General features: G+C 51.2%; 8 protein-coding genes across 8 annotated transcripts; 3 read left to right on the forward strand and 5 right to left on the reverse strand.

Annotated features, from left to right (window-relative positions):
- Positions 1-141: 141 nt before the first annotated feature.
- On the reverse strand, positions 142-1359 carry Aud_000946 (phytanoyl-CoA dioxygenase family protein; the record flags this gene model as incomplete). Its single annotated transcript, XM_043286449.1, has 1 exon — positions 142-1359. The coding sequence occupies one exon, from the start codon at positions 1357-1359 to the stop codon at positions 142-144; it is 1218 nt and encodes a 405-aa protein (XP_043142384.1).
- An 810-nt stretch (positions 1360-2169) lies between these two features.
- Positions 2170-4300, reverse strand: Aud_000947 (uncharacterized protein; the record flags this gene model as incomplete). The annotated part of the gene is made up of 4 exons (XM_043286450.1): positions 2170-3014; positions 3070-3685; positions 3753-4071; positions 4191-4300. The coding sequence occupies 4 exons, from the start codon at positions 4298-4300 to the stop codon at positions 2170-2172; spliced, it is 1890 nt and encodes a 629-aa protein (XP_043142385.1).
- A 5559-nt stretch (positions 4301-9859) lies between these two features.
- On the forward strand, positions 9860-11605 carry Aud_000948 (RING-H2 finger protein; the record flags this gene model as incomplete). The annotated part of the gene is made up of 4 exons (XM_043286451.1): positions 9860-10138; positions 10191-10590; positions 10645-11206; positions 11257-11605. The coding sequence occupies 4 exons, from the start codon at positions 9860-9862 to the stop codon at positions 11603-11605; spliced, it is 1590 nt and encodes a 529-aa protein (XP_043142386.1).
- A 2251-nt stretch (positions 11606-13856) lies between these two features.
- Aud_000949 (aspartate aminotransferase) lies at positions 13857-15423 on the forward strand (the record flags this gene model as incomplete). The annotated part of the gene is made up of 4 exons (XM_043286452.1): positions 13857-14036; positions 14102-14233; positions 14318-15160; positions 15328-15423. The coding sequence occupies 4 exons, from the start codon at positions 13857-13859 to the stop codon at positions 15421-15423; spliced, it is 1251 nt and encodes a 416-aa protein (XP_043142387.1).
- Positions 15424-15718: 295 nt separating this feature from the next.
- Aud_000950 (putative SNARE protein (Ufe1)) lies at positions 15719-16989 on the reverse strand (the record flags this gene model as incomplete). The annotated part of the gene is made up of 3 exons (XM_043286453.1): positions 15719-15959; positions 16040-16806; positions 16858-16989. The coding sequence occupies 3 exons, from the start codon at positions 16987-16989 to the stop codon at positions 15719-15721; spliced, it is 1140 nt and encodes a 379-aa protein (XP_043142388.1).
- Positions 16990-17409: 420 nt separating this feature from the next.
- Positions 17410-19242, reverse strand: Aud_000951 (putative PB1 domain protein; the record flags this gene model as incomplete). Its single annotated transcript, XM_043286454.1, has 4 exons — positions 17410-17439; positions 17491-18609; positions 18658-18993; positions 19048-19242. 4 exons carry the CDS (start codon positions 19240-19242, stop codon positions 17410-17412), a joined length of 1680 nt encoding a protein of 559 aa, XP_043142389.1.
- A 2485-nt stretch (positions 19243-21727) lies between these two features.
- Aud_000952 (copper chaperone CCS1) lies at positions 21728-22679 on the reverse strand (the record flags this gene model as incomplete). Its single annotated transcript, XM_043286455.1, has 4 exons — positions 21728-22245; positions 22317-22451; positions 22520-22592; positions 22662-22679. The coding sequence occupies 4 exons, from the start codon at positions 22677-22679 to the stop codon at positions 21728-21730; spliced, it is 744 nt and encodes a 247-aa protein (XP_043142390.1).
- A 367-nt stretch (positions 22680-23046) lies between these two features.
- Positions 23047-24682, forward strand: Aud_000953 (CDC2/CDK family serine/threonine-protein kinase; the record flags this gene model as incomplete). Its single annotated transcript, XM_043286456.1, has 3 exons — positions 23047-23618; positions 23759-24173; positions 24233-24682. 3 exons carry the CDS (start codon positions 23047-23049, stop codon positions 24680-24682), a joined length of 1437 nt encoding a protein of 478 aa, XP_043142391.1.
- Between the last annotated feature and the right edge of the window lie 251 nt (positions 24683-24933).

A 24933-nucleotide genomic window follows, 5' to 3' on the forward strand; every position in this document is an offset into this window, starting at 1 on the left:
TTATGCTACTACCAGGTTTCCAACTTACCCTTGGATGTATAAGACGACCTCACAGCCGGGCCACAATTATTCCAAGTTGCCATTGCTTCATAGGTCGTTTCACTGACTGGTTCTCCAAGACTATCTATCCAGCGGAAGTGATCATGCACAGGAATCCCTCTTCATCTGTTTCAACTCCTCCACCACCCTGTCCACCCCCCATCCCTCCCTCAGCCCTCTCAGGACAATCTCCTGCTCACTCTCCGGCGCCATCCCACTCGGAGCCGGCGGTCTCCTATCCAGATTCGTCGGAAACGGATACCCATCCGCAACAGCCATCACCAGCGCCTCAAGCTCCGCATCCAGCCGTGCCCCCGCCTCCTCCCATCGCCGCACCATATCCCCCCAACACTTCTCCACAATCGGCACTGTATCAATACTCTCCATCGTCTTCCCAAACGCACAACTAATCTGCAACAGGTTCGCCTTGCGCTGGAAACCCCCGTCAGGCCCAGACCCCTCAGGAGCAGCCATCTCGTTCGCCCCCGCCGCATGAAACACCGCCGGATTGAAAAACACCCCGTCCCCCACCTCCAGTGGCAGCGCGACGTAGTTCTCGCGGAAATACGCCCGGAAGTCCTCCGCCCGCCACGCGAGGTACCCCGGCTCAAAGCACTGGCTGAAGGGGAGGAAGCGCGTGGGCCCACTGCGCACCGGCATGTCGCTGTGCGCGACGGCCCCCTGCAGCGTGAGATACTGCGAGGCGAGCTGCAGGGTGCGCGGGAAGCGGGCGGTGGCGGCGCCGTCCTGGAAGCCCAAGTGGTAGTCGCGGTGGGATTCCTGGGCGGCGCCGCCGGGCTTGACAATGTTGACTTGGGCTGTGATGCGGTAGGCTGGGCCGAGCCAGGACTCGGCGATGAGGCGCAGCCAGGGGTTGGAGTAGTAGTCTATAAACGAGCGAGGGTCGAGGAGAGCGTGCTTGCTGAAGGAGTTCCAGATGCGGTCGTTTTTGCCGCTGGCGGCGAAGTGGTCGCCTTTCTTTGTTGCGGTGAGGCGCTCTTGGGCGATGATGCGGGCGAAGGCCTCGGTGGTGGCTGTCAGGGCTGGGCCGTGGCGGGCTGGGTGATACATGCCTTTTAACACGACCACTCCGGGGCCGGTGTTGAGGGCATGGTGCCATTCATTTTGGAGATGGGTGGTGAGCTCCGAATTGAGGTGATCAAGGGTGGTTACATCGTAGATGGGGATGTTCTTCTCAATGCGTGAGGATAATGGGTAAGAGGCTTTGTTGGTGGTCTGGCTGCATATCGCTTTGAAGTCTTCAATTCGGGGAGGCGTCTCGAACAGTCGACGGGTGACTGACTGATTTCGGTTCATCATGGGAAGTGTCGTAGCAATTTTCCGACCAGGTAGCCTGAGTGCACAACACTGCACAATGGTTGTCGAACACTGCTTAAATAATAATCTCTGCCTCCGTTCTGAATTCCGAGGATCGAATCGTGATGCAGAAGCATTGCGGGGAACAGATGGAGCTGGACTCCACAGATGACAACTCTTACAATGTGCTCTGGTGCGTATACTGGATGAACTTGAATCAGGCGGAATTTGACCTCCGCAACTTATCTCGCATGTTGATCATATACTCTGAGTAAGGTTCGCTTCATTCGCTTCGTCATTTTCATTTAAATATACCCGTTTAGCCTCAATTCGATGCACGCTGGATGGTTCTACATGGAAACCAATTTCCGATATTCACCATTGGAGGTACTTCCTCATGAGCTCCTAATTCTTCATGAACGGTGTTATTACAGATGTACAGGGAATTGCAGGTACCTAAACCGAGGAGCCAGATTCACAGCAGGGTATGAGTTCAACACTGACAACGCCACCGTTCCAAGTCACGACCTTGCCCATGCCGCCAAGATTCGAGACAGCAACTGAAAATTGAGACATTACCCTCCGAGAGTTAGTAGAGGAAAAGAAGCGCCACCAAGACATCACTAGGAATCAATACACAAGAGAAAAGGAAATCTGCCGTACCGGCATGTGCGTCGCTAATATCATGGCCCAACCAAACCCAGCCTGGGCAAAAGTCTATGCTGACGACCCGAATTTGCACCTGAACGGAGAACCAGAAGAAGAAAATGCTATCCATCAGATTAAACGTCATCTCATCAATATGCGTCGTGTTCATGCATTCATCATGACCACTCCGATGCCCGAGGCTGGAGTGGCATCTGTCGGGAGCGGCTCGTCTGCTCCCTTCGGTTCGCTCAGTATGAGTTGATTCTCCGACATGGTTTCCACTAGGGAACTGGGCCGATCGCCCACGGTAAAGAGAACCTTGAGGAGCACTTTCTGGTTCCATGAACCGTCTGCCGTATCGTCCACCCGATGCCTGGTATGGATCATCAAAGTGCGAACCAGATCCCGGATATAGGCGTCGGTGGATTCGTCTTGGAGCTTATCGAGACCATCAATCACGCAGACCAGCAGTGGTGGTGCATAGTGCAAAAGCGCATCGATGAGCGAGAGGGCCGTTTTCCACGAGCTAAGGGTGCCATTCAAGGATGTGAAACGCTCCACGCACAAATCACAGGCTTCGTGGCTCTCCACAACCGGCGGGAGGTAATCGATTAATTGCCGAATCAGACTGTAGGCGAGGGCAATAAGACCCGATTGGAACAATGTCAAACCATCTGTAGACTGAGTCGGAAGGGAGCAAAAGTGCGAAATGACCGGAAGCCGTCCCTGTCGAGCAAAAGTGGCAAAACAAGCAGAGAAAAGGGCAACAGTGCTGGGAAAGGTGGTGGGCGGAGATCCGCCCACAGCCAGCATCTGCGAATGAGTGTTCGTCGCCCACTGTTGTAACGACTGCAGCACACTGTCTTCAGCGATAACATCCACACCAGATTCGAAGTCGGCCATTTGGTCGCCAGCATTGAAGAAGTCCTGGAGATGCCGGGAAGTGAACTGAAGATCGGTTCGGGTGTACTTGCGTTTCGGGCCGCGAGACCAATTAAATCGTGAATCATCTTTAGAAGAAATATATTAGCTCTATCTGAATACCTTTTCAGCAATAATGCATACCCAAGTCGCGCGGCGCAACCGTCGTCCAGCATGTAATACCGCTGTTTTGTTGGCTGACCGGGCGGAGACTTTGACTGGCAGAGTCCAGCAACTGTGAGAGCAGGACGTCTCTCTTGGTAGCCATTCGGGCACGCGCGGACGCATCATGCTGGATTTCCCAAATCAACTGACGAGTGAGAGCATTCTGCGCGGCGAACCGACGATCCGATTTTTGCAAGCCGATCTGCTTCAGTCGAGCCTGTTCCCACAGGAAAAAATCGGGGTATTGAAACACGCTATTTTCCCCAACGCAGCCCACGATATCAAGATCCATCTCGTCGTCGAGCACGCGGCTGATATCTCTGGCACACTCTCGAATACTGCGAAGCAAATGTTCGAAATCCAGATAAGGGTCCAGACTAGGACTGTTCAGCAACCGACACTTGGCCTTTCTGACATACCAATCCATAAACTCCCCTAGTAAGAGGAAGATGAGAGCGTAGAATTTTGCAATGGACAGGACCAGGTCATTGTTTGATGAAAGATCATGGCCTCCCGCCGGAAGGCGAACGAAATCATTGACCTGAAGCAGGATTGCCAACAGACCTTCAATGACTCTGGGGTAACCGGCAGAAGCCTATTGCATCCAGTTGATCAGTCACTCTGACTGGAGAAAACGAGCAAGTTTGTACAGAAAGCCTTACTTTGATGACTGACTGCAACACACCGTGGAAGAGAGCAATGTAAGCTTCGTTTCTAGGAAGGGCCGACAGCAGCACCAGATGCAGATGGACAGAAGAGATGAATTGATCACAGAGTGCCATGGAACGGCTAAACAGGCGCTGGCGCGGAATAGACATCCAGACAGTCTGCAGATTGCCTATCATGGCCGAGACATCGCGGAACTCTTGAAGGCGTTCGTCGAAGTCGACCTGATCTTGCTCCGGCAGATGTTCGTGAAACTTTTTCCAAGTCTGGGCCAATTCATTGCATTCAACGTCGAGTTTTGCAATTACGGGGTTCCTAAGGGCCAGTGGGTTAGAAATTCGGGTCTGGAATGTTGCCAGGTGATATGATGTTGAGACTACCGTCCAGCCGACGTGGTGTCAAACACGTGAAAGGAAGGATGTGAGGAAACTTACGAAGAAAAATGTCTCTTCTCGAATCGTTTCTCCCACAGATTGATGGCCATTTGATTGTTTTGAGGAGACCGAGAAGCCTCAGAGGCAGAGGAAACGGCTAGAGATGTCATACTGATGCAGAATCACCGGGTCGAGATGGCGACTCCGCGCTGTTGGATGTCCGAAAAGGAAGACGAGGGGACGGTCTCGTCGAGGAGAGCGAAGTGCTCATGTCAGAAGCCAAAGAATTAATCAAGTGAATAAGTTCTCAACCGTTCTGCCGCCGAGCCATCAAATGCTGGGGGGGTGTGAGTTTGTAGCTCTTAATCCGGAACGTTCTGCTATATTATGGAGGTTTGTCAGGGTTGCCTAAGGTACTATGATTATGATGGTTGGTGATCACCAGCAACAATCTTGATTATCTATGGCATTCGCATGTTGTGCACTTTTTTTTGCATCGGAATGACCCGCCAAGCAGATGAATGAAACCTCTTCCTAAGTTGCTGGGGTCGAGAGGTCGGACAAGGAGGGGGACTGATAGGCAAATAGGTACTCCGTAAGTACATTCAGTAGGTAGAAAAGGCAAAAGAGGAGAGAAAGAGGGGAATAATAAGGGAGAGAAAATACAGCATCTCCAAGAAAAGAGTACCTAAAGTACGAGACATGAAGTTTGAATTTTAGTTCCTTTTTCCTCTGATTTTTCTTTTTCTTTTCTTTTTTCCTTTTGCCCGCCTGATTTCTTCTCAAAGTGAAATTTCGTTTCAAGGTCTCTGAATGCAAGCAACAATGACAATCATGCCTACGAGTATTAAGGTACTGAACCTACGGCTTCAAGGAGGATAAGCCATCCTCTGGGTCGATTCAAGGCCTCGACTCTAGGCCAAACAGAGAAATCCACCTCCTCAGGCTCTCAGCAGGGAACCTACACGCCTCTGGACCATCATCAGCCAATCAAGGGAGCCGCTGACACGGGCAATGGGGCGTGTGGATGGTCGAGGCCTCGAATAGAAGCGGGGACAGGCAGCGGATAAGATAATCCAGGCCTTCTTAGCCTATGGGACGCTCCGCTGCTAAATTTGGTCTTCCAGCGTGTTGTGATGGGTCATGGCTGCTGGCTCATCCGGTGTCATCTTCTACAGCAACAAGTATCCTGGTCGCTGGTATCGATCTGCTGAACTTTCCCTTCTGGATACCAACCTTGAAGAGATTGGTTCCCACGATCGCTGTTGGACTACATCTGTAACTATGTATATGTATCAGGGTTTGCTTCCGTCCACCGAGTGTTCAACAGAGAGTTCGGCAGACAAGAATACTCAAAGTGTCCCTCTGTCATTTCAGAATGTCAGAGAAACATTCAAATATGTACGTACTGCTCACTTCCTCTTTGGTCAAGTTAGTCGGACATGTTTTGATTTCTCCTCTTTACCCCTATTTTCTAGCTCCATTCTTGGAATGATTGCCATACCAGAATTCCTTTTGAGTTTGGCACTGAAAGGTCTATCTATCTACTGTCTGACATCTGACACTGTCACCAGCCAAATCAGGACTGCAAGAAATGCCTCATTAAACCAGGGCTATCCGCTCGTCAAGACAGACAAAGCCTAGGGTAGATCAAAGACAGACTTACTGCCGGTCAGTGTCAGATGGCCCGAACCATCAAACCCCGTGAGCCACAGTTACTTCTTTGTTCGATGTGCATTGTCGCTTTGACATCCGAGTCAGATCTCCTCCGGTTTTCCACGGTCGGTATCTGGGTTGTAGGTACTAGGTACTCAGGTAACGTAGTCATCCGTCTGCCGCATTCCTGTTGCGCTTCCTCAGAATCTGTACGCAATTCCCCCGGATCCACAGGAATGTACAATGACACCTTACATGGACCGACCGACGCCTACCATTGATCCGTTCAGCAGAATTGAGAGGAAGGTATTTGTGCTTGGATTTTAAGTTTGATAGCGACCTTGGCGCATCAAGAACCCACAGACGACGCTCGTAAAACCCACCAGGTGGAGGCTCTTGTCACTTCATACGTCTGCTTTCTGTCGCCACGCATAATTTAGAGGACACGACTGGCCATCCAGATCATTGTACTTCGATCTTTTCTTTTTCGGGTTTGGAGCACACAGACCAAGTGTTGCTGTCAAAGAGATGCGACCCATCTCTTTCCGCCAATCACCAATGACTGCCGTGAAGCCACAGGGCTATCTGCTTGTTAGCTTTTTGATCGGACAGAACCGCCAGGAAGTTGGTGGGTTAAATGTATCATTCTGGGGCATAGGGTCAGAATCCCTGATTATATAGGATCGCCCTACTGGCCACGTGAAGTTTGCGCAAGACCTCTGAAAAGTAATGAATTGTTCATTTATTTTAAAAAGCCCGCGTCAAGACCAACAGCGCCTAATGTAGTACCTAGTCTAAGCTCTTGCATTGGATACATGAATCAACATCTTCCCCTGATAGCGACTGCCAGACATGTCAACTCTATGCAGATGCTTCATTTGCCATATGCATGGACATGCATGGTGGCTTTGGAGACCTGGTTTCAAGATCGATTTATCTGCCTAGTCTCGCCAAGATGAAGGCGAGTGCGTCGATCGCAGCTATCTCTGAGGTCTTTCCATTGGTCAAGCAGTTCAGGAGTCCTGTCGTCTGCATGAGCTATAGATTGAGACACCAAGGTCTTTCTCTAAGAAGCTATACCAACACACCGCAATTTCGTTCACCGCGCTCGGTTGTCTGAGTATGCATTCGCACTCTCTGTCGACCAAGCTCAGAATATCCCGAGGCGCCCGTCTATGAGTCTGTCTAGCATCAGATGTAGGTTAACCCAGATCCGTACCATATGCGTCGCAATCACACTGCATACACAGTCCAGAAGATGAGTAACCAAGCCAGTAAGTCGAGATAGCATTCCATTCTTAGTGCAGCCAAGATAACATAATGCGATTCCATCAAAGAGAAGAAGGCGGAGTCTGGAAGTCTGGACTAGTCGCACTAGGTCCTACTGGGCCAGGAAATTCGTTCAAGATGCAGTGTAACCCATGATATTTTGAGATGGTGGAATATTTGTCATTTTTGCCATTATTTTAAGGCAGATAATGATGAGGTTGGACTTAATCGCATTTTGACACTCTCATTGTTCTTGATGTTGTAAGAATGGAGAGTTGATTGTGGAGCGAAGCGCAATATATCATATATAGATGCGAAAGACGCTCCCAATGACATGGTTGAGATTGCTAGTAACCCATTAGGCTCATATAAACCCACATCGCGTGTCGATAGCATTATTACTACGAGGACGAAGAGCTCTGTTCGAGAGTCTGACCCATTTCAGTCTCTTCGCTACCAGTGGTAAGGCGCTTGAGCCCGCTGGACAGTCCTCACCGGGCGCGCAAACGGAGTCGGCATCTCGGTAATGGGTATCCGACAGCAAGTCTAGACAGCGAAGTGCAATATCAACAGATAACATGAGGCATGGTGATGCCGAGAGTCTATGACATAAGCGGCCTAGGAGTCCTCTCTCGACCGAATGCGCTTACGAAGCCCACCAGCCTACTTCTTAAGATAGTGCGAAACGATATGATAAGGATTGGTCAAGATACTTGCTCCGATTCCGGACTCATCGTGGATAGTCGGAGAATCACCGGAGATTTGTAAAGTTGAAGAAGCGTAACGAAGTAATGATCCATATGTACTCAGGGTATCAGCAGGACTGAATATCGTTGCAAGAAAATCTCGAATGCGATTTGCATGAAGTTAAAGTAAAAGCAACCTTGGGAGCCAGTTAAGGAAGGGAGAATTGAATTTGGAATTGTGGGATCGGAATAGGACAATTGATGGTCAACAAAGAGAGGTAAGCATCATGTGGTTTGCGTCAATCAACGTCAATAATGTTAATGACAATGTAATTAAACCCATGTGAAGGAGAACAATCTCCATGGTTAAGATCTAGTGTTCTTCAATGGCCAGCAAATCCGGAGCCGAGCTATATCCAGCGATGATGCAATGATTGCATGGCTGCTGACGATCAGATGCTTTTCATCTTCTTGCCGACCTGCTGCTACCACTCGCTATGTACAATATGCCGACTTGGCTCGCCAGTTAGCACAACGATTAGCATCCCGATGGAATGACGGAATATCTTCTCGCCCTTCTTGGGAATTCAATAAGGATGATGCTAGATAGATCCATCATCCCCTTGAAATTGGAGTGGAAAGTCTATTAAGATCATCATCAACTATAATGATTCATCTTTTCCGCGGCCTATGCCAGCGCGGTCTCCTCATCCCATGGATCGACGTTAGCAAGCCCCGCACCAGAGAGATCATCGGAATGATTGGATTCAGAGGACAGTAGGACACCTGCCTTTTTAGTGTTTTGATGCGACAGCGCCCAAGTATTCTGTGTACCAGGTGAATAGTAGAATCCTGTTAAGGAACAAATAATATCCTCAAAAGTGGCTGAGAAGTCAAAGAAAAAGCGCTGAGCATCATCTATTGGAAGAACAGTGGCCTAGAAAGACGACCGGATAAGATCGCACGCGATGCTGAGGATGATCCCTTATCTTAGCTTCGATAGTCGGTTTTTTGTACGTCTCCCCCAGGATTTGTACGTACTGGGAGAGATTTAGAATAGTATTATTCGGTACCTAACGAAATCTTCGACCTCTTCCAATCCCGCCCTCCAAAATCATTATGGAGGGTTGGATACTGTACCTACACTAGTTAGCGTCTTTCTGCTCCTGTATATTACTAGCACACTTCAATCTACATTCAATATCCTCCTGAATCCTTACTGCCATCCTCAATCCATCCATTTCATAGCTGCGACCATCTTACGGTCTGGCCTACTTTTTGGGACACCCACAACAGAGCCAAGGATGATTGCATAGCCCCCTCTCATCTCACACTAATACCCTGGAGGGGGATCCTTTTCCGATCGTGCCGGAAAGGCTGGGAATACTCGCTGATCGCCAGTCGCTGTCCATCAGCATCGTCACACTTGCAAGGCACAAATTATCAAGTACCTAAGTGTTTGACCTGCACATCTCACGCTAGTCAACCGCTGGCTGTCAATCACTTGTGAGGGTCCACTCCTGCTATGCCCCATTGACACAGCCGACCGATGCTTGAAAGTGAAACTGAAGACTGGTAACTGGGGAGGCGTTAGATACCTGGTCAGACCAGCCCGGTTGTCGCAACGGCGTCGGGTTTCAAGCGCTCTTCTTCTCTAACTTGCTCCCTTCCCTTTTTACCTTTCATGATTTTTCTCGGCTTCCCATTGCCATATTCAATCCAATCCTTCCCGCCCCATTATTATGCCCCGTTTCTGTACTGAATGGTCGTGCATTATTATTTGAAATAATTCGGCCATCCCTTCGGTCGCCTGCATTAGAATTTGTAGTCGCCGTTGGTAAGGGATCAACCCCGCCGTGGAAGAGGCTGTTCCATCACTGATAGTCGTTTCACCTTCCTCTTTTCCTCTTTATTTCTTTTTGCCTTTTTCCTTTTTTATCTGGCCCTCTTTTTTCCGGTTCTTTTCGCGTTGTGGATTACTGCACGGAGTACAGGATCCGTGAGGACCGTGACTAATGATATTTTGTGCACCCCCATAGTTGACTACCCTCCGCTGTTTCCGTAAGCCTCGTCACCGTGGGGAAATCCCCCATCGATCCGGGCTGATCCTATTCAATAATGGAGCCCAGACAAATACCCTTTGTGTTTCCTTCTTCCTTTTCTTCTTTCTCCCCGTCTCTTTTTCTTTTTATTCTTTTCCTTACTCTCTCGTCCACCGTTCGAGCGACAGGGTCTTCGGCAGGCTGTACCGTACTGCCGTCGAATAGCTCTGCGGATCTGTCGTTCACCAACCAAAAGAGGTTCCATCTGCAGAGCAATCAATACACCGTTCCGTCGAACGCTATTGTCGCACCTCTGACCCAATATTTGGTCAATTTAAACGGTACTGACCTTCAGGTGAGTTTATATCCTCAGAGATAGAAGCCACATAGGACTAATGATATCATAGAGGTTCAATGTCACTGGGAATCCAGTGGATGTTGGCGCATACAACTCGCTCAGTTTGAGTACCGGTGATATTGCCTTTGTCAGCTGCGACACGTCTCTGTATCCAGGCAATTTGGATGCCAGTGCAACCGTAGCGAATCTTCTTACAGCGCAAGAGAAGGCATCCGCGGTTCTTCTGTACAGCGCTTCTGCTTCCCATTGCAACTACACCGTCAACAACGACGCTGTCGGCCAATATACCAACGTTTTCACCCTTTTGAACCCAGCCTTTGCCGAATCGCTTGGAGTTCAAATCAGTAAGCAGAACGGGAACGGTTCTCTCAGCATTGTCTACAATATGTCCTTCGTGGGAACAGTCACCCCGTCGACCCCGGATGGGTCAACGGACAGCCCCAATACTGGTGCGTTTCTCTCCCCCGACAAGGCTAGTGTCCTCTTAACTAACTGAAAACTAGCCATGATCATCCTGTACAGCATCACTGGCATTATTACTGCGCTTTTCCTAGCGATCATTATTACCGGCGCTATCCGGGCTCATCGCCATCCGGAACGGTATGGCCCCCGATACACGGCGGGGCGGCCTCGACAAAGTCGAGCGCGAGGGATAGCAAGGGCGATGCTGGATACGATTCCCATTGTCAAATTTGGGGATAGTTCTGGCCCCAACACAGACCCTGTCAAGGGTGATGTGGAGATGTCCCTCGGGACCGAAGAGGAAGGGGTCATTGAGCGTCGAGAGGCACCCGCTGCCAATGGCCCCCCTCCCTCTGTGACTGTTGGCCAGCGGAATGAAGGAACCGAAACTGCCAATACTGAGACCGACGCCGAACGGCGAGGCACACCGACACCCGCGACAGATACGGAGTCGCCGAATGAGCATCCAAACTTTTCCTGTCCGATTTGCACGGATGACTTCATCAAGGGTCAGGACCTGCGCGTGCTACCTTGCAACCATCAATTTCACCCTGAATGTATCGATCCTTGGCTGGTCAATGTGTCGGGCACTTGCCCGTTATGGTATGTTTTATGTCGTTATAGCTCTGATATAAAAGCTGACACATCATTAGCCGGATCGACCTCAATCCGCCGCAGGCCGAGGAAGAACACGAGCAAGGTGAGGGAGGCAACAACAATGCATCTCAAGACAACGCGACTGCACCAGCAGCAGACGCTACGTCAAGTCGTCAACATCGCCGGATATCATCGTACCTGCATGGCACCTTGAATGCCCGCCGGATGCGCGATGCCACCGTGGAGGAAAGACTTGCTGCGCTCCGGAGCGTACGGGAGGAAGCCAGCCGGGACGCTAGCAACGAAGAGGCAGAGCGCCGACGCAATCGACTGACGGCACGGTTACGCGAGCGATTCCGTATACGAACACGCACACATGGAGTCGAGGCTACAGCGCAATCGTAGATTTGCTGCGGACGTTTGTCACCCAGCGATGCGACTTGGATGCCAACTGATCGATTCCGATTTGCAACCTCACACATCGCCTCAGTATAGGAGACTTCCAGTCATCTACGATTCATTCTTCTGTGTTATATTTCGATTTTGAAATTGTGTACCATCAGGGCATGGTATGGCTTGGTACGCCGATTTTTATTGGATACTGCTCCCTTCTCACTTTTCGTCTGGATGATTGATGAGTGTATGGTTATGGTTATGGTTACGGTTATGGTTCGGAAATGGGCGATACAGGTCTTTTTATTTGGAGATTGGAGTCTTGGGTTCAGCGGCCTTAAAAAGATCTTTTGCATTTGGCATGATTTCACTTCTTTATACATATATGTACGTGACTCCAAGAATGAATGCATACATACCATCTGTGTTAATATCATTAGTATTAACCCAGTTTCGACATCTTCAGGTAAGAGGCTTCCGGAATCCGGCGACGGCTTCGACAGAATTTCCTCATTCGGAAAAAGTCCACCCCGTGGGGAAAAATGGACGGGGACGGTGGACTCATGGCGGGCCACGAAGCCCACGATGCTGTTGATTTCCTTTCCTCTCGAATTCTGATTCGGCGCGAAGGCCGAATTCTACAGTCGAAAGGCAGGGGTCTGCATTTGCCTCCATGTATTTTTGAGTGGCCAGACTGATTAGCTACATCAGAAAATTCTACCAAACTGCCTCCGCTCGAATACCAATTTCCTGGCGAGTTCACACTGATGTATCCCGGAAGGGAATGCATGTACTATTACTCCATAGATTCGCAAACGCTACCTGGGCAAGATAGTGTATATATGGAGTATAGTGGTATTTACTGAGAATCGCGGAGTGGCTGTCGGGCAAGAACCGAAATTTAATCACGCATCTACCTCCGATATTATCTAAGAGTTTGATTGGGGTAACTCCGCCGGGTCCCTGACCCTTCTTTTTTGCCAACTGGAGCAAAGATCTTGCAATTCTACGGGGTAGGTCGGTTAATTATCACCACAGGCATGATGATGGACACATTTAGCCTTATTAACACTCCGGACTCTGGGCTCTGCTGTTTCAGAATCAACAATAATAATACCTGTAGGTTATCTTCTGGTCAAGAAGTCTGGATTATGACTTGACACTGGGAAAGCTTGCACGTTTGTTAAACATTGGTATCATGCGCTCTTTATCTCTCAGGAGTAGGCAGATAACTACTTGTGATGGTGATGGTGATGGTGATGCTGACTATACAGCCTCGGTGGTTGGTTGGCCGAGCATGACGCATGCGACAAATATCATTTGAGGCCGAAAGGTCTCCGTCCCTAAAGGCAAGAGAGCTCCGGAGTGAACAATCTCGAGGATAAGATCATAATACTTAAAAAGTGCTTTATTAATGAAGGACTGTGGCATGTGATGTCGTCATGCCATTGTGTTGTAATCGGCATCGGGGCAAGCAAGTTCCTCGGCTCGCCGTCAGGAGGAAAAAATCACGCTTTGGTCGGGTGAAGTTGGGTTGAATGATTCTCTTACATAAATAGCGAAAGAAGGGAGAATGGGTACCACTCTAATGGACTGATTATTTGTTTTGACTCGGTTCTTAAATTATTGAGCAATATTGACTCAGTATCAGGATTGATACTATATCCATCCCCAATATTACCCTTTTGAGACACACAAAAAGATACCCCTCACTGGGCCTGGATTTCCCCTCATCGACATATCTTTCTCTCGGTCTGCATTATCTTCAATATATCGCATTCCCTGCCTACTATATTATTAAGGACGCTTGAGATAACTCCGTCGGGATTTATCTGCTTCTTTCTTGGGCCAACGCCTGTCAGTCTTGTCAGTTGACCGAATCGCTCCGCCCGGTGAACGCAAGCAGAATTCCTTTCCCCCAGTGGTATGATTATTGTGACTGGAGAATGATCGATCTCCAAAAATAAACCCCAGTCATTGCTGAGTTTGTTTCCCAGGGCGAAAACAGAAGACCCAGAACAGGAAAAATTCCCGCATTTTGGGTTTCCATTACTCATACCATTTTTGGAGTGGCCTTTATTTACCCGTCATTTAATTCTCATCTGCATCCTGCGCCATGTCTTCCCCGCGCATAACCAGTACTCCTCCTACAACTACTACTACAACTACCTCTACATCCTCCTCTTCCTCCTCGTCATCAACCTCTTTCTCATCATCATCCTCCATCGCTCGAAATCGTCTCGCCTCTCTTTCCTCACACATCATGGGTTCCTCCAGCCCGTCCGTCTTCTCCACGGCCGTTGTGGCCGCCGCTCCAGAAGATCCTCTCTTCGGTCTGGTTCAAGCTTTCCGTCGGGATCCCTCGGACAAAAAATTAGATCTTGTCATTGGCGCCTACAGAGACAACGACGCCAAGCCTTGGATCCTTCCTGTAGTAAAAAAGGTGATTCCACCGTCCCTGCAACAGCATCCTGATGAAAGAGGCTGTGACTGACAGCTTTGATTCAGGCCGACGAGGCGATCCGCAACGACCCCAACGTCAACCATGAATATCTCCCCATCAAAGGTCTTCCAGATTTCACCTCGGCCGCTCAAAAGCTCATACTCGGTGCGGATAGTGCAGCCATTCGCGAGAAGCGAGTATGTTTGACCCGCGCTCACTCCCTTGGAACGCCTTGCGACCGTAGTTGGATATCGGAAAGCTAATCGGCGGGCTGATAACAGGTCTGCACACTGCAAGCCATTTCAGGAACAGGTGCATTGCACTTGGGCGCATTGTTCCTTGCCAAATTTCACCCACTCCCCCCCAAGGTCTACCTCTCCAGCCCCACCTGGGCCAACCACCACCAGATCTTCACCAACGTCGGCCTCTCCCTCGCCAACTACCCCTACTTCTCCGCCAAAACCAAGGGTCTCGACTTCGACGGCATGCTCGGTGCCCTGCGCGAAGCTCCCCCCGGCTCCATCATCGTCCTGCACGCCTGCGCTCACAACCCCACCGGTGTCGACCTGACCCAGGACCAGTGGAAGCAGGTCGCGGTCGTCCTGCGCGAGCGCCAGCACTTCCCCTTCTTTGACACAGCGTACCAGGGCTTCGCGTCCGGCGACCTCTCCCGTGACTCGTGGGCGATCCGCTACTTCGTCGATCAGGGCTTCGAGCTCTGCATCGCCCAGTCCTTCGCGAAGAACCTTGGTCTGTACGGTCAGCGCACCGGCGCCTTCCACTTCGTTTCGGCCCCCGGCCCCGACGCTTCAACCGCCAACGCCCACATCGCCTCCCAGCTAGCCATCCTGCAGCGCTCCGAGATCTCCAACCCGCCCGCGTACGGCGCGCGCATCGCCAGCCGCATCCTCAATGACCCCCAGCTCTTTGCCGAGTGGGAGGATGACCTCCGGACGATGAGCGGCCGTATCGTGGAGATGCGCAAGGGTCTTCGGGAGCGCCTCGAGGCAAAGGGCACCCCCGGCAACTGGGACCACATCACCAGTCAAATCGGCATGTTCAGTTTCACCGGATTGACCGAAGCGCAGGTCATGATCCTCAGAGATAAGTGGCACGTGTACATGGTAAGTGGCTGCTTCTCCTTTTAATTAGCGGCGCCGGCTAGACACCGCAATTGCTGGGGTTCTCCGCCCCGCTCCTCGGATCATAGCCACGGCAGTTGCAGTCCCTGATAACTAGCTACGCCTCCCCTTTGACTGAGCGACAACAAGCTAATATTTTATCCCTCTAGACCAAGAACGGCCGTATCTCGATGGCGGGTCTCAACACAAATAACATCGACTACTTCGCCGAAGCGGTCGACAGTGTCGTCCGCGAGACCTCATAGTGACTTTGACTTCGCTTCTGCTCCATTTCTTCGCCAGATATCCGATCCGTCCTCCGTCATGACCCGTCCGCATCTCTTATCCATTCTAATTACCCCTTCACATCTTCGGATGGAATGTATTTTCTTTTTACTCTGCATGGCCCGTCGGATTGAGCCGTTACTCTACTCGCATATGTAGATCGCCTTGGGCGAGGGTTTTCCTGAATGAACTCATTCTCAACCACGTTTATAACCAACGGTGCATCGGATTAGAATGGTATCGTAGTAATATATCCAGTAATGCCATGCCAGCCAGCTAGAAAATCAAATCCCACACCACAAGCCACGTACACAGTCCCACCGTCCCCCAAAACACCGCCTGTGCCGTACTCCGCTGCTGCGTCGCGCGCTTCAGCTCCTTATTCCCCTGCCCGATGTTCGACGTCGTCGTCGAGGCATCCATGACCAGCTGCTCGATAGACTCCTCCTGCGTCGACAGATGCGACACAAGCGTCTGCTGGAGGGAGGAGATCTCCAGGAGCGATTTCTCAGCGTTCCTGCACAAACACACACATTAGCATCTCGCCAGCCCACTTCCGTCAGCCTGTAAGACAAGAGTAAAAACAACATAACATACTGTACTTTACTCAACGCATCCTCATACTGCCTCAGCATGAGATCATTCTCCTCGGCAAACAACTGCAGCTGCTCGGGCGACAGCTCCGCCTCGATGGCCGCTGTCTCGGTCTCGCTCAGCGTCGCTCCACGCAACTGTGGTTCCGCGGTTGTCGGGCCCGAACCAGACGCAGAGGCAGGCACAGAGGAAGAGGCAGAGAGAGGGGCCCTAGCCCCGCCCGCCTCACTCTTATACAGGACGCTCTTCTCCTTCTCGCGGACGCGTTCGATGCGCTTCTCGACCATGTCGCGCTGCGCCTCGGCCGCGCGCTCGAGTCCCCGCCGCAGGAACCAGAGGATGTTCTCGCGGACGGTGCGGAGGGTGCGCGCGCGCTCCTCATCGTGGATCTGCTCGGGGGATTTGTTCTCAGTGGGGGTGTTGACGAGGGCGCTGGCGCCGCCGGCCCAGCGGAGGAGGGCGGACGGGGCGCGGTGTTTCTTGCGGAGCAGGCCGGATTCGGTTTCCTGGCGGAGGGATTCGGCCGTGGCGAGATTGGCGATTGAGGTGGAAAGGTCGCGGAGGAGGAGGGCGGTGGAGGAGTCGATGGAATCGCGTTCGGTGTCGCTGAGGGGTTTGCTTTGGGGGGTGCTGGTGCTGGTGCTGGACGGGGTGGAGGTGGTTGGGCTGGTGCGGAGGGAGGTGGTGCGGGGATGGACTGTTGGGGTTGTGGAGAGGTAAGAGTGGCGGATGGATTGGAGGTAGAGGAGAAGGGAGTGGATGTGCGAGTTCTACAGTGTGTTAGTATCTGTTCTGACATTGAGTGCGGGGGGCACGCTGACTATCCGGTATGCTTCTTTGAGGAACTCGTCGGCCGTTGCGGTGGATGGGGGACGAGGCTCCCCCTTAGGGATTGTGGTGCTTGCATGTTTGTCCTTGAGGAGTCGGTTGATATCTGAGGTAATGTCGGTCATTTTTGGACTAATCCCTCCAGTAACTGATTTGACGGGGATTGTGAGGAGCTGTAGCTGGAAAGGAAGTGACAAAAGATGAAGCCTCGCTGTCAACAATCAACGTCACTGCGCAGTGGGTCTCTATGGCTGTCCGCATTCCCGTGATCCGACTTGCCCTAGTCAGTCACTTTTTAGCTAAGAATCATTAAGAGATACATTTTACTGCGGTTGCTGGACAAAAGTACGCTGTATATCAATCAATGGGTATCCATATAAATACATAAGCTGGAATAAGATCATCTCGCTCGTACGAATCATAAAAGGGTATAAATCATGCGACATCGAAAAATCAGCGGTGACAGCACCAAGAATGCAACAGCAGAGACCGGCCCTCTGCTCATCTATAGCCAGAACATCCTCTTGCAAAGAACACCTCTAGGACTATATCATTGGTCTTTCTTCAACCCATATCTAAAGCCAGTCAGTTACGGTTCATTTAATAAACGTGTGGACCGGACTCACCTCCATCTTGCCCATCTCGCTGCCCTCCCTCCGAGCTGCCTCAGTGGCCGAACTGAGCAGGAGGTCCAAATCTTCCTGATCCACCATTGTAATCATATCGCCCTCGTCCTGCATTCGGATTCGTAGAAGCGAGCGGAAGCCAAACTTCTCCCGAATCTTGGCTTCAAAGTCGCTGTACTCCATCGTGGGCCCGATCATGATATACCGGGTATCTTCAAAAGCATGAACTTTGATCCGGAATCTGCGGACATCAGGCCTGCGTGAGTCAGCTCGCCTTGACTCTCGGACGGGTGATCTGGTACGTCGCTGCGAGCTGCCGGGTGTCTCGTAGATGCCGCGGGCACTATGTACACCACACGTATCGCCCACGTATTCCTCTTCTTCGTCAATGTACCGTTGCTGCTGAGGAGGCATGCCTCTTCGTCCGCTATTGGCCATAGATCGTGGGCTTGTGTACACTCCGCATCCGTCCTCACCGTAGCCATTCCGAGGGATCGATGCAGAACTTGTTTCGCTGGCTCCTCTTCTGTGGCTTCCCGTTTCCCGAGAAGGAAGATATCTGTCAGTCTCTGGACCATTGAGTCCCCGTGGATAATGTCGGCTGGGTGGTCCACGGGGTTCAGAGGCCGTACGAGTCGTCCCAATCCGTGGCTTGTCGGAAGCGGGCATGTCTGCGCTACTCCCCCCATTGGGCTGAGACCCCGGCCGATCGAGATTGAGCCGAGGAGGCCGCGCTGCCCGAACCGAACCTGGCCTACCACTGGCACCCACACTACTACCGGAAGAGGTCTTTGTGCTAGCCTTGTCACCTTCTGGAGGTGGCGTAGGTGGGAACAACGTGCGGTTTAGCGGGGGTTCCGACTGCTGACGACTTCGTCCCGACAGATTCTTTTGCACCAGGTTCGTGGCTGCGAACGAGATGCTGTCGGCGGGGCGGTCATCGAACGCTGGTTGAGTTCGTAATAAATCTGTAGGTTGATGTCCATTCCGCGTGTTGCCTTGCGATGACGCTGCGATCAGTCTCGCCTTGCCTAGATAGTCTTTTGTTTTGAGGTTCTTGACTTTGGCCTCGTTGGGTCGATAGACAACTCCCACGGGAATCGAGAATACCGTGTATCCCTGCTTCGGTCAGCAAAAGCTCAACAACCAAGGCACTATAGGTTATACCTCTGCCCTCTCCCGAATGGCATCATCAATGACATCGTGGTCGGGAGTGACCTTTTCTTTCACCGCGTATTCGAGGTCCTGCATGCCTGGACCCATTTGCTGCAGGTAGATATAGCAGAGACCCCGATTGAACAGGACCTCACACGAGAAGAGACGGAATTTCAGGCCCAATTGCTCATAGTCAATGGATGTATTGCCCCGGAGATAGAGAAGGGTGTCATTGAAATTGGCCAATGCTTCTTCAAAATCGCCTAGAAGAAAGTTGGACACGCCTTCTTGGAAATAGGCAATGGCAAGGTACTGGTCTAGACTGACGGCGCGTTGGTAACATTGGACCTAGCTAAATGCTCAGTGGACTGCCGTCAAATGCTTTTGACTTAATAAACTTACGGCTTTTTCATGCTCTCCCAGCGTTGCATAGATGACTCCACAGTTGAAGAATATCTTGGACGTATCCGCAATATGACCAAAGATCCGTATGGCTTCCTCGTACTCTTGATTGTCGTAGTGTTCCAGAGCCAACACCCATGTCTCAATTTCCTGCTCTATGTCAGATCTGCATTGCGAGATCGAGGGGTCACTCATACCTGTTTCAATGACATCTTTCCGTAGAATCCAACTCGACTCCTGCGCCTCTAAATGACAACCAAGAAGAGGCTGCAATAGCTGACGATATCCCCGTCCCACTCAGCCCCAGGTAGTGTTTCGACCTCTGGGCGGCCCTGGGAAACAAACAGGAGTCGAGACGAGGGAAGCCGGATGATAGTCACCCACACAACGGAATAGTAAAAGCAGTGTTAAGTTATATACAGCGGTCACTGGAAGCCAAGAGGCTGACCGGGTTTTCTGATATGCGAGACAGTGGGCTGGCGCAGTGAGCAGGGGTATTAATGAGTCCGACGGGATGCACGTAGGAGCTAAAGCTGCGAGGCGGGGCAGGGCCTTTGAAGAACCAGGAGGAAGCCCTTCTCTCGTGGTGCGGTGGTGGTACTTTGTGGCTTGATTGCCCAGCAGCTAGATAGGCTGTCTTTTCCAATCCGGAAGTCTGCTATTTTCTGAACAGAATGCCCAGCCGATCCCGTGAATTTTAGTCTCCCCGTGATCCTGGACGAACGATAGGTCGGAAGTTATAATTAGATCATCCGGTGGTCTAAGAGAGCCGAAAGCCCAAACTCTGCTAGTAGAAATGAGCACAGTATGTCATATGGATTGATCGATTCTTCGGGTTCCTGTGCCAGTCAAGCTGATTTCTGAGGCTTTTCTACTTTCCAGCACCTGGCAGCTTTGGACGATGCCTGATACGAAGTTCTTGAACAGAGATCGGCAGGACGGAATGAGCGACAAGGCGTCGTCATAAAAAAAATTAAGCAGGGAGAAAAAAGAGGGAGAAGCAAGGAACGTCCAGAGATGGGGCCTGCAGCAGAAGAGAAATGGCAAGGATGTGAATCAGTCCCCTAGTGTGTCCACCTTACTCAACTGAGGAGAAGAAGCCGGCTAGCGTTCTGTACAGAGTAGGCATGTCGGAGGCATGAGCCGAGTACTACTAAATCGGAGATGCGCACAGAGATTGGGAAACTGGAGACTCACTGGAAAGGGGGGATATAATTACAGTCGTTGATCAAAGCGGACAGTTGCCAAGGAAGTGATGGAGAAGAGGGATGCAGTTCAATTGATGATTTGATGCTCCTGAATTGCCGTAAGCGCCCAGCGTCGAGAAGCATAATCATCCTGGGTGGTTGTCATGAGGATTATCCCATCCTCCACTTATATTATACTATTAGCTTTCCCCTGCAGGTGCGCAGCCCGACAGGACGTCGTGGAACGGCTCACGGAGGAATCGGTGAGTTGGATGAGGGGAGAAATTTGATCTCCTCCTCTTTCAAGGGATCTGATTTGATCGAGAACTGTGCAACAAGATTCGATAATCACGAAGTAAGTTGAGCAATCAAGGGTGAAGAAAGGCGAACGGGCCCTTGTCCGTGGTGATCCGAAGATGTGATTGATGGGCTCCAGCAAAAGGCCCGTCCCGATCGATGCGGGGCCATCCTCTACCATCACATTCCCAGACTGTATACTCTTGTCTTCAAGGGGGTCTCTATTATTGTCAACTCTTGTCAGGCCATTCTGGCTGGGTTAATGGGGTCTAAGTATCCATTACTGACTTGAAATGATCTGGCAGAATCCTTCAAGTTTCCCGCAACTAATAAGATAGATGCTTCCACCAACTCTTCTCATGCTAACACGCCACCAGCAAATCGACTGGTTTTAGGCTCTCCCGCATCCCCGCCACGGCGCTTGTACAGAGAGCCATCTGTGGTTTCGGAAGATACTTCTCTTCAAGACTCCATTTAGAGCAATAGAGATGGCTTCGGCCCTTATTACCATGCTAGGAAAACCTCGGTTAGTGAAACAACATGATTAGCTAGCTAACGACGGAGTAATGCCCTTACTGGCCTTGTGCTGGCACTAGCTGCTTGGGTATCTAGGTATTGATCGTGAACTAGAACTCACGATAGTCATGTATTCGATAGCATGGCAGCCACTAGCTCGATTATTGATGCAAGGAGAAGACGCTGTCATCGGTCAGACAGGGATGAACAATACTATCAATGCAGGAGAAGAAACTACTGTCCAATGACCATCGCCTGGCGCTTGCTCTCGAGACCTCATCTGTCTATATTTAGGCCTCTGCTGCCTTTTCTGCGGAGGTGTTCTGACATGCCGCGTTGTTATCTTGGATCTCGACATCTCCGCTGGTCAGCTGTTTGGAGACAATGGTCTGTTGTTCTTGTCATGATCAGTTTGTGTTCTTGCCCACACTGAAAGTCCGCGAGATACACCACCAGCGCCAGGGCCAAGTGCCCAGTGCCCACTGTCCACTCAGTGGAGGTTCGGAGTATCAAGTCCCACTGAGAATCTTACAGGTCCCAGCTCCCTTTACGCCTACCATTCTTGCTTGAGCGTGGCCGGAGTGCTCATGCAACACTTCATTCTGTTCAATTGACATCATGTCCGCGATAGGTATCATAAATCAATGCAAGATTCGGGAGACATTCTAGACTCCAAAAGTCTACAACATTCCCTGAGAGACCTGTTCCTGTCGCTCCTGCCATACATTCTTTCCCGAGCATGAGCAGACAGTCTTGTCGTTATCCCAAACACCCGCACTGCGAGCGATCACGCCGACCAACGTATCAGGATCCTCTCGTTGAAATGGGCCTTCCTGGCTCTTGGATACGACCATACTCCGCCCAATCAGCTCCCAAATCGCCACCGGTCGATCCAAGAAGACATTCCCCCGGCCCTTGTTATCCACTTCCACACTTCCAAACACGCCGCGCGGCTCCTTAGGCGCCTCGGAGCCCATCACCTTGGCCTTCAACGCCTCCCAGATCCCCCCCGTAGATTCTGCGCCTCGCGAGATATCCCCCACTTCGCGGACCGTCGCCCAGTATTTGCCCGGTGCCAGCCCGTTGATTGTCAGATCTACCAGAGTCATGTTCGAGGACACCTGCACCATGCGTGCCAGTCCACGGATCTTATTCGGTACGGTTGTCGAGTGCGTCTCTAATATGCAGACCGCAGAACCTGTGGCGTATCACACCACAGATCAGCACCGCCCTCGCAAGTCTGTCATCTGAAGGGGAGGTATAACGTACTGTTTGATGTGCCGCTTCCACGTAGAATCGCATCCCGACCAGTAGATTGGATGGCAGTGACTATCGAGCTAGGGGGCGCTGTGCCCTCGATGAGGACAAGCTGATCTTTAAGACTTGCTTCAACCTTCTTGACGCCTGCGTAGGACGAACATCAATCAGTACATGGTTTTCAGCTAAAAGGCCTTGCCTCACTAAACACGAACCTTCAACATTATAAAGCGAGTTAGTCACATCTTTGACACAGCTTTCGCAGGTCATGGGCACCGCGAAGGTGGTCTATCATCTAGTCAGTAATCGATCGCAATGGCACTGTGCAACCATATCAGCCGAGAAACCAAAACAAACCTGGAACGGCTCAATCATTTCGATATGGCGCTCAAAAGCTCCAGAGAATATATCCTCGCAATTAGAGAAGATAGAACAAACGAAATCAATAATTCTAGAAGCTGTATTTAAAGCAGAAGAACATACTCCGTCCCCCTCCGCGAGTTAATAATCATTGCGGGACCAGGCGGGGGCTTTGAAATCGGCGATGGAGCTCGGCCCTTCGATCACATTCCCCAAATTCGTTATTCCGATAGCGTCACCATACCAGCCGGGCTGTAACATCTCCTTTCCGAATTCATCTCTCAACCCGAAGCTGGTTTAAAACGGTGCTCATTAAACGGCATATCCCGAATCCGTCAGCAAATCTACAGGTTTTGGATTCTCCCAATTCCTGATAGGGGCCATGTCCGCCCCGTCCAAATCGCGCTGGGCCGCCGAAGACCCCGAGGAAGACGCCATCCTCGCACAACGAAAACGCGAAAAGGAAGAGAAGAAACGCGCCAAGGCAGAGAAACAGCGTCAGTTGGAGGAGCAAGCACGACTCCAGACCGCACAAGCCCCACTGCAACAGCAAGGAGACGCGCTCAATGGGGACTCGGAAGCTCCTCCCAAGAAGCGTCGCCGGCTGTCGAACGAGCAGCCCACGCCCTCCGCAGCATCGGGGTCTGCAGCCAAAGCGCCAGCCGAGCAGACCCGGTCGACTCTCCTGCGGTTTCCGGCGCCCGAATGGGGACCCTGTCGGCTTGTGGATAACTTTGAACGGCTGAATCACATCGAGGAGGGTTCGTATGGGTGGGTGAGCAGGGCAAGGGATATCACGACCGGGGAGGTGGTGGCTCTCAAAAAGCTCAAGATGGAGAATTCGCCGGATGGGTTTCCGGTAACGGGATTACGGGAGATCCAGACGCTCTTGGAAGCTCGCCATACGAACATTGTGCATCTCCGCGAGGTCGTCATGGGGACTAAAATGGATGAGTATGTATGGCCCTTCCTACCCTCTACCCCCAGTCTTTCAATACCCCCTCCCAGCGTTGGTGCTGCTTCCATCCCGAAAAGTTCAAGATACACCAGTATTAACCAATTCGGGGCTCTGGGCACCTCTATCCCACCAACAGTGTATTCCTCGTCATGGATTTCCTCGAACATGATCTAAAAACCTTACTCGACGACATGCGCGAACCGTTCCTCCCTTCGGAAATCAAGACCCTCATGCTTCAAATCCTTTCCGGCCTCGAGTTCCTCCACTCCCACTGGATCATGCATCGTGATCTGAAGACCTCCAACCTCCTGATGAACAACCGCGGCGAGATCAAAATTGCCGACTTCGGCATGGCACGGTACTACGGCGATCCGCCGCCGAAGCTGACGCAGCTTGTTGTAACGCTCTGGTACCGTTCCCCGGAGCTCCTGCTGGGCGCAGAAAAGTACGGGCCGGAAATCGACATGTGGAGTATTGGGTGCATCTTTGGCGAATTGCTCACCAAAGAACCCTTGCTGCAGGGTAAAAATGAAGTCGATCAAGTATCAAAGGTAAAACATCTGCTTTCCTTTTGACGTTTAGGTCCGTTCGCGCTGACAGATAAACCCAGATATTCGCTCTCACGGGCCCTCCTACCCAGCAAACGTGGCCTGGTTTCCGCTCCCTTCCTAATGCCAAATCACTTCGCCTTCCACCTACAACCTCATCGGGGCCGACTGAAATCCCTCCCTTACTTCCCCGCTCAAAGTTCCCCTTTCTCACCAATGCCGGTCTGCGGCTTCTGTCGTCTTTACTGGCATTGAATCCAAGTGCGCGCCCTACTGCTCAGGAGTGCCTCTCACATAAATATTTCCGAGAGGACCCGCGACCAAAGCCAAAGGAGATGTTTCCGACCTTCCCATCCAAGGCAGGCATGGAGAGGCGAAGGCGTCGTGAGACTCCAGAAGCGCCGAAGCGTGGACAGGAAGCTCCCGCCTTGGACTTTGCCAGTGTATTCGGTGGTCAATCCAGTGGCGATACCGGGGAAACAGGCGCTGGTTTTACCTTGCGTCTGGGTTAGCCTTTCATGCTACTAAGTGCGAGGTTTCGAGAGATACGATTAAGGCAAGACCAGCCTTCGTGTCTTGGGCACATAACTGAAGGAGTCTGTTTTGTGATTTCCTAAACACCTTAGCGGTAGGCATCTATCAGAAAGAGGCTCTGCATACATTATTTGTACAAATGAGTGTCATTTCCAACCTGTGCCCATTCAACCCAGCGATCCTTACCGCGGGCGCTTGTGACATAAGTATACAAGGCCCATTAACAATA

This window comes from Aspergillus udagawae (genome assembly GCF_001078395.1).
Source record: "Aspergillus udagawae IFM 46973 DNA, scaffold_1, whole genome shotgun sequence".
NCBI lineage: Eukaryota > Fungi > Ascomycota > Eurotiomycetes > Eurotiales > Aspergillaceae > Aspergillus > Aspergillus udagawae.